General features: G+C 43.5%; 2 protein-coding genes across 2 annotated transcripts; both read left to right on the forward strand.

Moving 5' to 3' along the window:
* The first annotated feature begins 5,992 nt into the window (after positions 1-5,992).
* Positions 5,993-7,720, forward strand: LOC115956551. The gene is made up of 2 exons (XM_031074891.1): positions 5,993-7,276; positions 7,409-7,720. Exons 1-2 carry the CDS (start codon positions 5,993-5,995, stop codon positions 7,718-7,720), a joined length of 1,596 nt encoding a protein of 531 aa, XP_030930751.1.
* A 317-nt stretch (positions 7,721-8,037) lies between these two features.
* Positions 8,038-11,845, forward strand: LOC115956552. Its single transcript, XM_031074892.1, has 3 exons — positions 8,038-9,758; positions 9,990-10,644; positions 11,831-11,845. The coding sequence occupies exons 1-3, from the start codon at positions 8,038-8,040 to the stop codon at positions 11,843-11,845; spliced, it is 2,391 nt and encodes a 796-aa protein (XP_030930752.1).
* Positions 11,846-14,463: the final 2,618 nt, after the last annotated feature.

The raw sequence follows: 14,463 nt of genomic DNA on the forward strand, positions 1-14,463 counted from the left end.
TCGGTTCCAATCAACTTGTTTTCAATATGTTGAATTTTCGTATACTAGCCGTGTACGTAACTCTGTTGTTGATGCGTTGGCTAAGAAAGCTAGTTCTAGTGTTGGGCTTCAGGTTTGGTTAAAAGATTTACCTGAAGGCATTGTCCCCTTGGTGGTTAGAGATGTTCATTAATTTTGGTATTGAATAAAATGCACAAGCTTTTGGTCTGGTTCTCAAAAAAAAAAAAAAAAAAAAAAAAAAAAAATTCAAATCAGATATAACTCCCTCATTCAAGCCAGTAATAAATAATGGCTATAAAATCATTGCCGATGCCTTCATGAGCCACCTCAAGTCCATTACAAATAGGGGTAGTAAAGTAAGCCCAAACTCATTTGTCTACCCAAACCCACCCACTCTAATTGAGCCTAAACCCACCCAATTATTAATTGGATTAAATGGGCATCAACCCAATTAGATCCAATAATTATTGGGTTTTAACTAAAAACCCATTGAACTCCATTTAACCCAAAATTAATATACCCAAATTCAACCCAACCCTTACTAAAAAAAAAAGAAGAAGAAGAAGAGAAACCCAGCCCTCAAACGTTTTAGGTTTCACAAGGGTTTTCTCAATTTCCCTCATTTTCTCGGCCTCCAATCAAGTTTTAGTCAGAAACCCAGCAGCTCCAAAGCTTCGGACACATCAAAACTTTTCAAAGTTTCAATAGATTTTTGAGTTATTCTTCGAAATATTCACGTAATCTCTTTTCAGTCACTCCAACACTCATCGGCAAGTTTTGAATCTCTGATTTGGTTCCTCTCTTTAGTTACTCAAAACTTACAAACACCTTTATGAGTTGGTTAATGGCCATTAATCAAGCATTAAACTTTCAACTCAGGCACAATGCCCAAAGGAGATCAACAGACCTTGCAATAACTCATAGGTTGGCTATATAAAGCCAACCAAGAACAGGTGACACACAAACTAATCTATAATACATATATATGAGAGATTTCCCCAAAGAGATTATTTAATTTAACTATCAGGGTCCTTGACAGGCACTAATCCAGAGTCATATATTTTATCTCTAGTCTTCTCTTGACAGGTAATCCTAGTCGTCCATCAGGTTGACCACGAACATACTGATGACACACATTTCCTGTTTTATCAGTATATATGTCATCATCAATTGTTAATGAAATCAATGATATGGACTTAGGTTCTGAAATATTAGATGTCGATGTGGGCTTTAGAGCATGTATTAAAATATTTGAATCCGCCATGAACAAGCAAAAACTTTATTAATATAGTCTGAAAAATACTACTTGTCATTTCTTTTTTAATGGTGCTTGCCCATGCATCAATGTGTCACCTACTTCTGCAATTGTAAGGATGATAATAAGCAACATTCAAAAGAGTTGTGTATTGAGAGAAGAAATTGAACCTTGCATGATATGGTCCAACTTATTATAGATATTGATAGAAGGATAATGGGTTTGTTCGTTGAAGGGGTTGTACTAATTTTGTGTGTCATGTATCTATTATTTTTTCAATGTATACAAATGTGTCATGCATATGGTTTTTTTTTTTTTTTTTTTTTTTCCTTCAATTTTTTTAGCAAGGACCATGATATGGTTATGTAAGACTTAATTTATCCCGAGATATGATTATGTGGACTAAATTTAATATGTTACTGTGAAAAACCGAAATTTTTAGGGTGATATCTCAAAAGAGTATATGTGGTACCTCTTTGGGTTGAATTAACGTGGAGCCACCACTTATTTTTTATATTACAAAAAATAAGAAAAATTATAAAATACAAAAGTGTATGATTGAATTGTCTCAAATTTTCATAAATCAAAATATATACAATTGGTAGAAATTACATTGCTTCGGTCCTAGTTACAATCTAAGTAAAAATTACAAAGTATTGGTCCTAGTTACATTCTACCAAAGAAAATGATAAAACACTAATCTACGAACCTAAAATCCTAGATTTGGGGACTAGATTATAGAGTGGGAAGGTGTTAGGCACCCACCTTACCCAAACAAAATTCGGTATTCTAGACTCAAAATGGACTTTTATGTAGCCAAATACAGTATGCACTATGATATAGGCAATTATAAGATGCAATATGCAATTTGAAACTCTAAGATCTACCTTATCCCATCTAGAAGATCTAATCTTAATGAAAAAGAAAGTAATTTTTTGAGAACATAATAATTTAATGATAAAAATGATGAACGTGTGGAGAAAAAGAATTTGAATCTAGTTTTTGAAAGAATAAATTCTAGATATGATTTTAGGGGTTGAAAATAAGCAATTTTATGAGAAAATTCCAGATTTGACTTTATGCATTGAAAATAAGGAATTTTTATGAGAAAAATTCTTGATTTGGTTTTAGATTTAAAAGAATGAATGAGATTTAGGATAAAATTTCAGATCTGATTTTTGGTGGGTGTTGAAAAAGCAAAGGAATTTTTATGGAAAATCCTAGATCTGGTTTTTGGTGTTAAAAATAATAATAAAAACGTTTTTTAATCATGTGAAAATGAATGTATTTTAGTCATGAAAAGTATGCATTTTGAACATATATGACAAAAAGATTGACTTTTGTGCATGGAATATGAATAGATCTAAGATCCTAAATGGGAATTTAGTCCTAGATCTAAAATTCAATTAAGGTTAACACATGTGAATGATTTGAAATCTAAACATGGATTAGCTAGAATTAAACATGCAAACGAATAAACATGAAAACATAGTGTAAGCATATAAGAATTAAATCCAAATCTTATTCACGTAAGGAATTAAAACAAAAAACAAAAAAACTTGAATGTATTAAGCAAAAAAAAGAAGAAGATAAAATTGCAATTTTCCCCAAAGGAAATAATTATTTTTATTGTATAATTTAGAATATGTTAATGGATGCTTGATTACACTCGTTAAGGAGGAATTGAATAGATCCTTGTATTGAGAGGGTTTGGCTTATTTCCAGTACTTTTTTAACTGGACATATTTTTTTTGTTTTAAATATACAATGACAAGTGGTAGTGAGTTTTATTCTCCACATTTTATTTAGTTAGTTGGTGACGTGACAGTCTTTCATTAAAATAAGAGGAAATTCCAGTTAAAAAAGTTCTAGTCTTCTAGAGGTAAGCTAGACCCGTATTGAGAAGTAGCACAAAGTAAAAACAAATAAATAAATACTCATTTAATTAGATGTTGTGCTGACTCCAAAAAAACGCAAATAGATTACAATACAAAACTCAACCATAACTAATGCTTTTTAACACTTGTTAACCAAACCTTAATATTTTTTCTCTCTTTTAAACAAGTCTTGAATTTTTTTTTTAATTCTTTTTATGATAAATCAAATATGGCACTAGCGTTTTCTTTTCCCCCACCCTAAGCTTCAGTTGCGTTGGCTTCATCAGTTGCGTTTTACATAGTATAGACTAGACTTTTAGAGTTTTTATTAGCAGTGGCAAAATTGGACACGACTCGCAAACACGATACAAAATTAGCAGGTTATGGGTTGAGATTTAATGAGTTCATGTCATATTCGGGTTGACACAACAGACCCGTTTGATAAACGGGTTAGGTTGTTCAACCTATGGAACCCGTTTGACCCATCTGACCTGTTTAATTAAATGAAATTTTACTAATATATCATTTAAACCAGGGCCGACCCTTCCACTAGGTGAGTTAGGCAATTGCCTAAGGCCCCCAAGTGGGAGGAAGGCCCTAAAATTTTAGAAAAGAAGCAATAGTAGGGGAAAAAAAAAGGGTTTCAAATGAATCTAAAAAATTCCGGGACTTCCTTTTGACCAAAAAACAAAAATTTTCTTATACCAAGTTAAACATTGGTAGTACAATTTTTTTTTTTTTTTGTTGTCTAAATCAAATCAATTGTCCCAAAAATAACATCATTATCCTCTAGATAAACTAAAATTCAACAAGATAAACTACAAATCCGGTCTAAGAAATTAACCACAAAACAATCAATAATCAAAACAAATAAAAACCTCAAATCCCTAAAATTTTTATCGTCTCTTTCTCATTTTTTTCTCTCAACTCTTGCTCTCCTCCTCTATCATTCTTTCTCTCCACTGTTGCTAGGCCTGGCTGCCTGGCTCAAGCTTCCTTTTCTCCGATCTAATCTAAATCATCCGACTGCCTGACTGTTGGCTCAAGCTTCCTTTCCTCCACCGTCGCCGACTGGCCTTTTTTTTTTTTTTCGCTGCTACCTTCAATGCTGTGCTGCGTTTTGATTTTGGTTGGGTATAGTGGGTAATGGGTTTTGACTTTTGAGCTTAACACTATAACTAGTAACTTGTAAAGGCTTGTTTCTCCCCAAAAAAAAAAGCTCTTTTTTTTTTTTTTGTTATAGGTGTAAATGTAATAGGATTTGTTTTAAGTTTTTTGTGGGTGGGTCTTGGTAGGTTCTTGGCTGGGCTGGGCTTGTTTTTGTTATGGCTGTGACTTTTTTTTTTTTTAATTTTATTTTATAATTTTAATCGTGTGTTTATATATATATATATATATATATATATATTAGTGATTGGTAATATAATGTGTAGGGGTAAAATTCCCAAAGTCAACAATGGGCCTTGGGCCCCGCACGGAGCCCAACCATGACCAAAAGGGAAAAGGGGGACCAAAAGACTTCTGGCCCAATCCTGTTGAGTCTAGTTTATTTTAAAAGACGTCCGAGGAGGAATGTCTCCTCGGACACACAAATATGGGCCCAATGTGTGCCCCCTCCACAATGAAGAACCATCCCAAACAAACGTAGGTAGTAGGATGAGCCTCATACAGCAGGAAAGAGGAAAATGTAAGACGTCCAGGGAGAAGCCACAACTGTCGCATTAAATGCAAGGAAGCTACTTTTTCAGTCGCATTAATGTGGAGAAGACAGGCGAACAGTGTTACATTGGCCAGTGCAACTCACAAAAAGATAAAGTGGATGTCTGATGGGACAGGCACTCAAGTGAAGGTACAGATGGTTAACAAGTGTAAAACCCTTATCAATTTAAGGAGGCTATATAAGAGAAGGAAATCCCTATGAACAAAGGATCGGAAAATTTACAAAAAAAGAGAGAGAGAGAGACCTAAGAATTCTGTAATCAGAGCAAGAGATGCACTCATATGTCTCCTCGGACCAGTATCCTGTGAACATAAATAAAACATTCTCACGTTCAGACTGTTGTATGGCATACAACTAATTAACGTTCACTTCGTCCAGCCTTAGTTTTGTAACCCACTCTCTACAAATTCATTGTCTAGGGTCTTTTGGGTCAAAACCACTTACTTGCTGGGCTTGGGCCCCAGAATCTGCCCTTACAATTGGCGCCGTCTGTGGGAAGAACTTGTGTTTCGATAAGTGAAACTGTAAGAAATGGAAGGATCAGGTCCGCGTCAAACCGGACGTGCAGATTCCCAACGGCAGGACAATTTTTTGAACCTCAAACAAGAGAAAAACCAAGACAGGCAATAAGAGGGCAGTGTGAACACCTTTCACACGAGTAGAAGCCGCTCGAAAGGGCAAGGCCATGCATTCCATAAGCAAAACGATCGAAAAGCTTTACAGCAAGAGATTGATGATTTGAAGAAGAAGCTGCGCCGAGCACAGCGAAAACGTCCTTCACCCAGCTCGGACACTAGCAGTGATGAGGATAACGAATACAGGCGGAGGTCAAGAACCCCTCCAAGCGAGTCTTTTTCCTACGAGGAAGAGCGGCCTCGCAAATGCGGACACAAAAGTCCATCTTACCAAGGCCTGGCTAATGATGCCATGAGCAAGGCCCTAGATCGCATCTCCCAGTCGCCTTTCACGCGTAGAATAGAGAGGGCAGAGCTTCCTCGGCGGTTCCATCAGCCAACGTTTTCTATATACAATGGTCGGACTGACCCAGTAGAGCATGTAAGCCAATTTAATCAGAGGATGGCCGTCCATTCCAGGGATGAGGCGTTAATGTGTAAGGTGTTTCCGTCCAGCTTAAGACCTATGGCGATGAGATGGTTTGATGCCCTCAAGCCAAATTCCATCGATTCCTTTAAACAGCTGACACAGGCTTTTGACTCCCGCTTCATTACCAGCAGTAAAGTCCCTCGGCCCCTAGATTCCCTCCTATCCTTGTCCATGCAGGAAGGGGAGACACTGAAGGCCTACTCAGATAGGTACTGGGAAATGTACAATGAGATAGAAGGAAATTACGATGACGTCGTCATTAGTACGTTCAAAAGGGACCTGTCGATAGAGCATGGCTTAAGAAAGTCCCTCATTGGGAAGCCAGTCACTAGCGTGCGCCAATTCATGGACAAAATCGACAAGTACAAAAGGGTCGAGGAGGACAAGCAGATGGGGAAGGGTAAAGCGAAGGTTGTCCCTCAGGAGAGAAGGGACTTTAGGTTGAACCGCTTTAACAGCAATAACATGCCGAAAAGAGATTACGCGGAACAGTCTGGATCTACTGGGGCTCAGGCAGTCCATGCTGTGTTCCGAGAACCATTACATAAGATCCTAGAGAAGGTGAAGTGCGAACCTTTCTTTCAATGGCCGAATAGGATGGCAGGTGACCCCTCGAAGCGTAATCAGAATCTGTATTGCGCGTACCACCAAGAGCCAGGTCACACCGCCAACGATTGCAGGAATCTGAAAAACCATTTAGACCGGCTTGTCCGAGAAGGGAAGTTGAGGCATCTGTTACATCGCCCTGAAGGATGGCAGGAACAGTCGAATATCGAAACCAGACAAAGTACATTGAGGCCACCCATCGGCACAATAAATGTCATTCTTGTCGCACCTGGAAGGACCGATTCCAACCCTTTCAGAGTAATGTCAGTGAGCAGGTTCCCAACTGAGCTAGATGACAGGGAATCCAAGAGAGCCAGAGTGAGTGCCACACCCTTAATCGGGTTCTCGGAGGAGGACAAGCAAGGAACCCTTCAACCCCACGATGATGCCCTAGTCGTCACGCTCAGAATTGGAGGTTATGACGTGAAAAGGGTGTTAGTTGATCAAGGCAGCGCCGTGGAGGTAATGTACCCTAACTTGTATAAGGGGTTGAACTTGAAACCAGAAGACCTGTCGCCATACGATTCCCCTCTGGTCAGCTTTGAAGGAAAAACCATCACCCCGAAAGGCATGATTAGGCTGTCTGTGCAAACAGACTCAGACGTGGTAGAGGTGAACTTCATTGTGGTAGATGTGTACTCCCTCTACACAGCTATCATGGCCCGACCGTGGCTTCATGCACTAGGGGCTGTGCCATCAACCTTGCACCAAAAAGTGAAATATCCGTCAGGAGGTCAAGTCAAAGAAATAATAGGGAACCAAGGAATGGCTAGGCAATGCATGGTGTCGGCAATCTCACGACGACTAAATAGTGAACCTTCCACTTCAGCCGAGAACGGCTTATAGCAATTAAAGACCCCAGTCCCAACTGCGGGTGGTGGAGAACCAGTCACGGAGGTGAGCTGTGAGGAGCTGGAGAAAGTACTCGTCGGATCAGATTCTGAGAGGTTTTTTCAGATCGGCTCAGAATTACCACCACAGGAGAAGTCAACACTAATTGATTTTCTCCGACGGAATGTGGACGTATTCGCCTGGGATCCCTATGAGGCCCCCGGGGTTGACTCAGATCTCATATGCCATCACCTTAACGTTAACCCGACTATAACGCCTAAAAGCAACCTCCTCGGCGACTGTCAAAAGAACATGCAGACGCTGTGAGAGAAGAGGTCGCAAAATTGAAGAAAGCTGGGGCTATCAAAGAAGTATTCTAGCCCAAATGGTTAGCCAACACAGTCGTGGTAAAAAAGAAGAGCGGGAAATGGCGGGTCTGCGTAGACTTCACGGACTTAAACAAGGCCTGCCCGAAGGATCCTTTCCCAATGCCACGGATAGACCGATTGGTAGATTCGACTGTCGGACACCCTTGAATGAGTTTTTTGGATGCTTTCTAGGGCTACCATCAGATATCCCTGGCTGCCGAAGACCAAGAAAAAACTGCTTTTGTCACCCCAGTCAAAAACTATCATTATAAGGTGATGCCCTTCGGCTTTAAGAATGCCGGGTCGACTTATCAAAGGATGATGACTAGGATGTTTGAACAGCAGATGGGTAAGAGCGTTGAAGTGTATATAGATGACATGGTGGTAAAAAGCAAATTGGTGGCCGACCACATCAGAAACCTTGGCGAAGTCTTTCAAATTCTGAGAAAGTACAAGCTACGACTGAACGCATCCAAATGTTCATTTGGGGTGGGATCAGGAAAATTCTTAGGCTATATGGTGACCCACAGAGGAATAGAAGTTAACCCTGACCAAATAAGAGCCATTCATAGCCTGCAGCCTCCTCGGAATCCCAAAGAAGTCCAGAAGCTCACCGGCATGATAGCTACTTTAAATCGTTTCATCTCCCGCTCAGCGGACAGATGTAGGCCTTTCTTCCTCCTATTGCACAAGTGGAAGGGCTTCGAGTGGACTGAGGAGCGTGCTTTAGCTTTCCAACAGCTCAAGGAATACCTCGCTCGACCACCGATTATGTCCACTCCTGATGCCGACGAGGTGTTGTTCGCCTACATCGCAGTAGCCTTTCATGCGGTGAGCTTAGTGCTAATCCGAGAAGACAATGGCACGCAGCGACCCGTCTATTACGTGAGCAAACCGCTGCAGGAGGCAAAGACCCGGTATCTCCCCCTCGAAAAAGCTATCTTGGCTGTCGTACAAGCAATGCGGAAGCTCCCCCACTATTTTCAGGCACATACAGTAGTTGTGCTAACTCAACGTGGTCCGGGCCCCTTCGACATCAGATACATGCCTCGCACTGCAGTAAAAGGCCAGGTCCTCGCCGATCTAGTAGCTGAATTTGCGGAGCCCACACTAGAAGAAAGGGAAGTGTCTGGATCGCTAAGTGCTGATGAGAAACTAATCGGCACAGTCTCTCAGCATGAACACAATTGGTGGAAAGCACACATCGATGGTACAGCGAACCAAAGGGTCTTAGGGGTGGGGCTTGTTCTGATCTCTCTCGAAGGGATAACCATAGAAAAGTCGTTGAGGCTCGGATTCTCAGCCACGAACAACGAAGCCGAGTATGAGGCGCTATTGAAGGGAATGTCGATGATCAGAAAATTGGGTGGAAAATTCGTAAACATTTTCTCGGATTCGAGACTCATCGTGGGACAAGTAAACGGGGAGTTGGAGGCAAAGGATGAAAGAATGCAAGAGTACCTGGTCCGGGCTAAGCACCTGCAGACCCATTTCTATCACTTCCGTTTAATGCATGTACCCAAGAGCGGGAACACCCATGCTGATTCTCTCACAACGCTGGCCACCTCCTCGGCTCAGCCACTTCCTCGGGTTATTTTAGTAGAGGATCTCTACCCCCCAATAACAAAGAAGGCTAACGGAACTTGGGTACACAACGTGAGGGCAGGACCTAGCTGGATGGATCCTCTGGTGCAGTTCTTAAAGCGCGACACCTTGCTAGACGATAAGGTTGAGGCCGACAAAATCAGGAGGAAAGCTTCTCGATTCTGGTTGTCCGAGGACTCCAAACTTTATAGACGCTCGTTCTCAGGGCCATACCTGCTGTGTGTGCACCCAGAGGCTACTGAACTCATCCTGGAGGAGTTACATGAAGGAATTTGCGGAAGTCATACGGGGGGTAGGTCCCTGTCCCACAGGGCCATAACGCCGGGTTACTGGTGGCTGAGCATGCATAAAGAGGCTCTGGAACATGTGAAGAAGTGCGACCAGTGCCAAAGGTTTGCCCCGAACATGCACCAGTCAGGCGGAGAACTGAACCCGCTGTCCAGCCCTTGGCCATTCGCATAATGGGGCCTAGACATACTAGGGCCATTCCCCAAAGCGGCAGGGAACAAGAAATTTCTTCTCATCGGCACCGATTACTTCACAAAGTGGGTCGAAACTAAGGCACTGGCAAACATTAGGGACGTCGATGTCAAGAAGTTTGTTTGGAAAAATATTATCACTAGGTTTGGGACCCCGCACACCCTGATCTCGGACAACGGCCTCCAGTTTGACAGCAAAGCCTTCAGAAGATACTGTAATGAGCTGGGAATTATCAATCGATACTCCATACCGGCTTACCCACAGGGTAATGGACAGGCAGAAGCCATCAATAAAACCATAGTGAATGGGCTGAAAAAGAGGTTAGACGACGCGAAAGGGAGGTGGGTTGAAGAGCTAGCCCATGTCTTGTGGACATACCGCACCACACCTCGCAGGTCCACGGGAGAAACCCCCTTTTCAATGACCTATGGAGCCGAGGCTGTCATCCCACTGGAGATAAACTTCCCAACACTGAGGACTACCGCCTTCAGCCCCATTGCTAATAACAAACTTCTGGAAAAAAGCTTGGACCTCATCAAGGAAAGAAGGGAAAGTGCAATAGTCCACCTAGCATACTATCAGCAAAAGCTCAAACAGGGTTACGACGCCAAGGTGAAGTCAAGACCATTGGCGCCAGGGGATCTAGTACTGAGGAAGGTCCTGGGCACCACGAGGAACCCTGCATGGGGAAAACTCGGACCAAACTTGGAAGGCCCATACCGTATCACTTCCGTAGCCGGCATAGGAGCCTACTTTTTGGAAGATTTGGATGAACATGTAGTGCCACGTCCTTGGAATGTAAATAACCTAAAAAGGTACTGTTATTAATGAAAGACATAATTCTTGACGTCGTATTACTACACAACTACTTGGACTAAGTGTTAAACAGAACCCAAGTCTTGCCTGGCCCCTCGGACCACAGACTTGGGGGAAATTAACCTCGAAGTCATGTTCACTAAGTGTTAAACAGAACCCAAGTCCTACCTGGCCCCTCAGACCACAGACTTGGGGGAAATTAATCTCAAAGCCATTTTCAATAAGTGTTAAACAGAACCCAAGTCCTACCTGGCCCCTCAGACCACAGACTTGGGGGAAATTAACCTCGAAGCCATTTTTAATAAGTGTTAAACAGAACCCAAGTCCTACCTGGCCCCTCAGACCACAGACTTGGGGGAAATTAACCATAAAGCCATTTTCAATAAGTGTTAAACAGAACCCAAGTCTTGCTTGGCCCCTCGGATCATAGACTTGGGAGAAATTAACCTCGAAGTCATTTTCAATAAGTGTTAAACAGAACCCAAGTCCTGCCTGGCCCCTCGGACCACAGACTTGGGGGAAATTAATCTCGAAGCCATTTTCACTAAGTGTTAAACAGAATCCAAGTCCTGCCTGGCCCCTCCGACCACAGACTTGGGGGAAATTAACCTAGAAGCCATTTTCAATAAGTGTTAAACAAAACCCAAGTCCTGCCTGGTCCTTCGGACCACAGGCTTGGGGGAAATTAACCTCGAAACCATTTTCACTAAGTGTTAAACAGAACCCAAGTCCTGCCTGGCTCCTCGGACCACAGACTTGGGGGAAATTAACCTCGAAGCCATTTTCACTAAGTGTTAAACAGAACCCAAGTCCTGCCTAGCCCCTCAGACCACAAACTTGGGGGAAATTAACCTCGAAGCCATTTTCAATAAGTGTTAAACAGAACTCAAGTCTTGCCTGGCCCCTTGGACCACAGACTTGGGGGAAATTAACCTCGAAGCCATTTTCACTAAGTGTTAAACAGAACCTAAGTCCTGATTGGCCCCTCGGACCACAGACTTGGGGGAAATTAACCTCGAAGCCATTTTCACTAAGTGTTAAACAGAACCCAAGTCCTGCCTGGCCCCTCGGACCACAGACTTGGGGGAAATTAACCTCGCTGTCATTTTGTCTAATTATCGACTATCATTTTTTACATATTCATTCACTCATGCTTGGTTTTCAATAGTTAATGGTAGAATAGACATCCATTCATGATGAAAATAGAAGAGAAAGTAAAACAACAAGATTTAAAGGAAAACGACACCTTTCATTAAAATCCAAAAGCGATCCTTTTACAAACATTAACAGAACAAAATATAAAGGGTAAAACAAATAAAGTCCTATACTACTTTCCTAAATCTGAACCCTGAGTAGGCTCGGGTTGATCGTCTGCTGCCTGGGGTCCCGGAACAGTCTCCTTAGCCTGTGCAACAACCTCCCTGATTGAAAGACTGTCCTCGGGCAACTTGTCCTTCACGGCCGGCTGCGCATCCTCAGCTTCAGGCATAGAGGAGTCCGAGGCTAAGGCCTTCGTTGGGAGAGGCTCTTCAGGGGCAACCACGTCGAGGATCTCACGAATATCCCTCGGAAAAAAGATATTCTCAGCTTTCCGGAGATCAGAGTCCGCTAGGACTGCTGCTCGATTCAGGGCTACACCCCAAGACATGGTGATGTAATCTCTACATACAGCGGCCACCTCCTCGGTCAGCCTGATCTCAGTGTCCCTGACTCCGTGATCATAAGAGATTGCCACTGCTTTCTCAGCTGCCTCCCTGGCCAGGCGGGCCTCCTCCTTGACCTTAGCAAGCTCGGCCTTGAGATCTGAAATCGCCTGCTTCTTTGTCACGAGTTTTTCCTAGGACTGGCGGAGCTGTATGCGTAGATCCTCAGCCTGTTTAGTGGCGTTTCTAAGGCCGGCCTCCGCGCTCGCACGACCTTTTTTTGCCTCCTTTACTTCACTGCTCAAGCGATCATTTTCTTGCCTAAGGTTGCCAGTAGTCTTCTTGGCAGCACAGCGGGACTGAGCCTCACTGTGTAGGTCCTCACGAGCCTTCTTGGCCCATTCCTCAGCAACAAAGATTTGTTGAGTAACCTGCGCCAGAAAAGTAAAGGCCTAATTAAAAGAGAGTGATGAATAAATAGATACGTAACAAGAGAACGAAATAGGAGAAGTTTTCACTTACCATAGCCATGTCCCTCTTCAGCGACATGAAGAGGTCTGGTTGTCGAGTATCCCGGAGGCCTTTCATATCGCGAGGCAAAAGAAGAGGCTGTTGTAAGGCCTCAACCAAGAATGACGCCTGCCCTCGCTGGGATTCCCATAGGGTCGCATCCCAGGAAATTGGGGCGCCGTCCAGTTCGAGCTGTGGCGACCATATCCGCTGTTCCCTCCGAATAGCCGTCTCGTCTCGGCTATCAATGGACCTGGTCCTCTTCTCTTTAGACTCTTTGGTCTCCTTGCCTTTCTTCTGAGGCTTGGCTTTTTCGTGGCCAACCTCGCCCTCCTCCAATTCCTCCACAGGCCTTTTTCGCCTCAAATTGGGCATAAGCTGCAATGCCGCATCTGATGTGGGAGGAAGAGGAGGAGGAGACTTGAAGGTCGGCTGTTCCTTCGGGACATCCTTGGAGGACTGCCCTTTGTTCCTATTGGAAAGGAGGCCCCTGAGACCAGACCTTGGTTTTAGATCCATTCCTTCTTCTTCAACCTCTTGGCTGGTATCAAGTTGTGTGATTACTAAACCAAGATCAGGGACTGCCGAGGCGCGGTCTAAATCTGAATCAGAGTCCGAGAGCTCTATTGGCCTGGCCGACACCTCTCCCCCTCGGCGAAATGGAACTGGTCTATCTGATCTTCCAAAGACGAATGCGAGGAACCGGCTTCTTCCACTGGGACAACTACTGCGAGAAAAGCACGCTGAGAAAGTAGTTGGACGGGAGGTAAATCTCTCGAAGCAAGAAAACCTGGTATGGAGATGTCGATTCGTGCTAATCGCGGACTGCCAACCCTGATTGCTTGATCGGCGTCCACTAGAGCACGAGTAAGGGGTTCGTAGTCCAAAATCAGAGGTGCAGCCCGCAATTGCCTGTCTGCATTCACGTAAATTTCAGACCTCAGAAGGAAATTGAGTGCTGGGACGTTGACCAAACTTAGCTGAGGAGTCGTATGTGCCTTGTCTGCAAAGCCCAAAGAAAGGGTTACGTTAGTCCGAGGAGGCAAACAAGCGAAGTCAAAATTGAAACGAAGAAAAAGAAAGATCAAAACTAAGATCCCTTCCAAGGGATCTAACTCTATGGTGCCCCACCTGGTTTTCCTGCCCTGACCGGGCAGTGAATACCGTCGTGCCATGGTTCGGAGATGATCAAAAGGTCGTCTTTCAAGCCTTTGTTGGACTTGGGAAGGCAGGATATCAACCTCACCTCATCGGACCTGGACTTCAAGTAATATGAGTCGCCGAGGCTGTGCAATTCATATAGATGAACCACGTCATGCCATGAGAGGCTGAGATTCATCTGATCGTTCAAGAAGTCTACGCACCCCAGAATCTGGAACATATTCGCGACGCATTGGTGAGGGGCCAACCTATGACCACGCAAATAATCCCTAGTTATCCTCCCTATAGGGATGATCATTCCTCCTTCCACAAAGGCTATCACTGGAATGGCAACCTGCCCCGTTCTTCTCTTGTTTAAGACTTCCTCCAGAGAACAATACTCTAGACCTACCTCTGGCAGGATACGGTACTTAGCCCTAAAGCCTTCCATACCGGCCGGGGAATCTACCATTTTCTCAAGCTTACCCATCCCCCTAATCCTAGGTGA

The sequence above is a fragment of the Quercus lobata genome, chromosome 8 (assembly GCF_001633185.2).
Source record: "Quercus lobata isolate SW786 chromosome 8, ValleyOak3.0 Primary Assembly, whole genome shotgun sequence".
In the NCBI taxonomy this organism is placed as follows: Eukaryota; Viridiplantae; Streptophyta; class Magnoliopsida; order Fagales; family Fagaceae; genus Quercus; species Quercus lobata.

Bases quoted from the DNA above. Each gene is read 5' to 3' on its own strand.
- LOC115956551 (XM_031074891.1), top strand. From the start codon at position 5,993: ATGGCGATGAGATGGTTTGATGCCCTCAAGCCAAATTCCATCGATTCC. The intron at 7,277-7,408 runs GTGAAATATCCG...AACGGCTTATAG, and splicing joins CATCAACCTTGCACCAAAAA to CAATTAAAGACCCCAGTCCC.
- LOC115956552 (XM_031074892.1), top strand. From the start codon at position 8,038: ATGCCCTTCGGCTTTAAGAATGCCGGGTCGACTTATCAAAGGATGATG. The intron at 9,759-9,989 runs GTTTGCCCCGAA...TATTATCACTAG, and splicing joins AAGTGCGACCAGTGCCAAAG to GTTTGGGACCCCGCACACCC.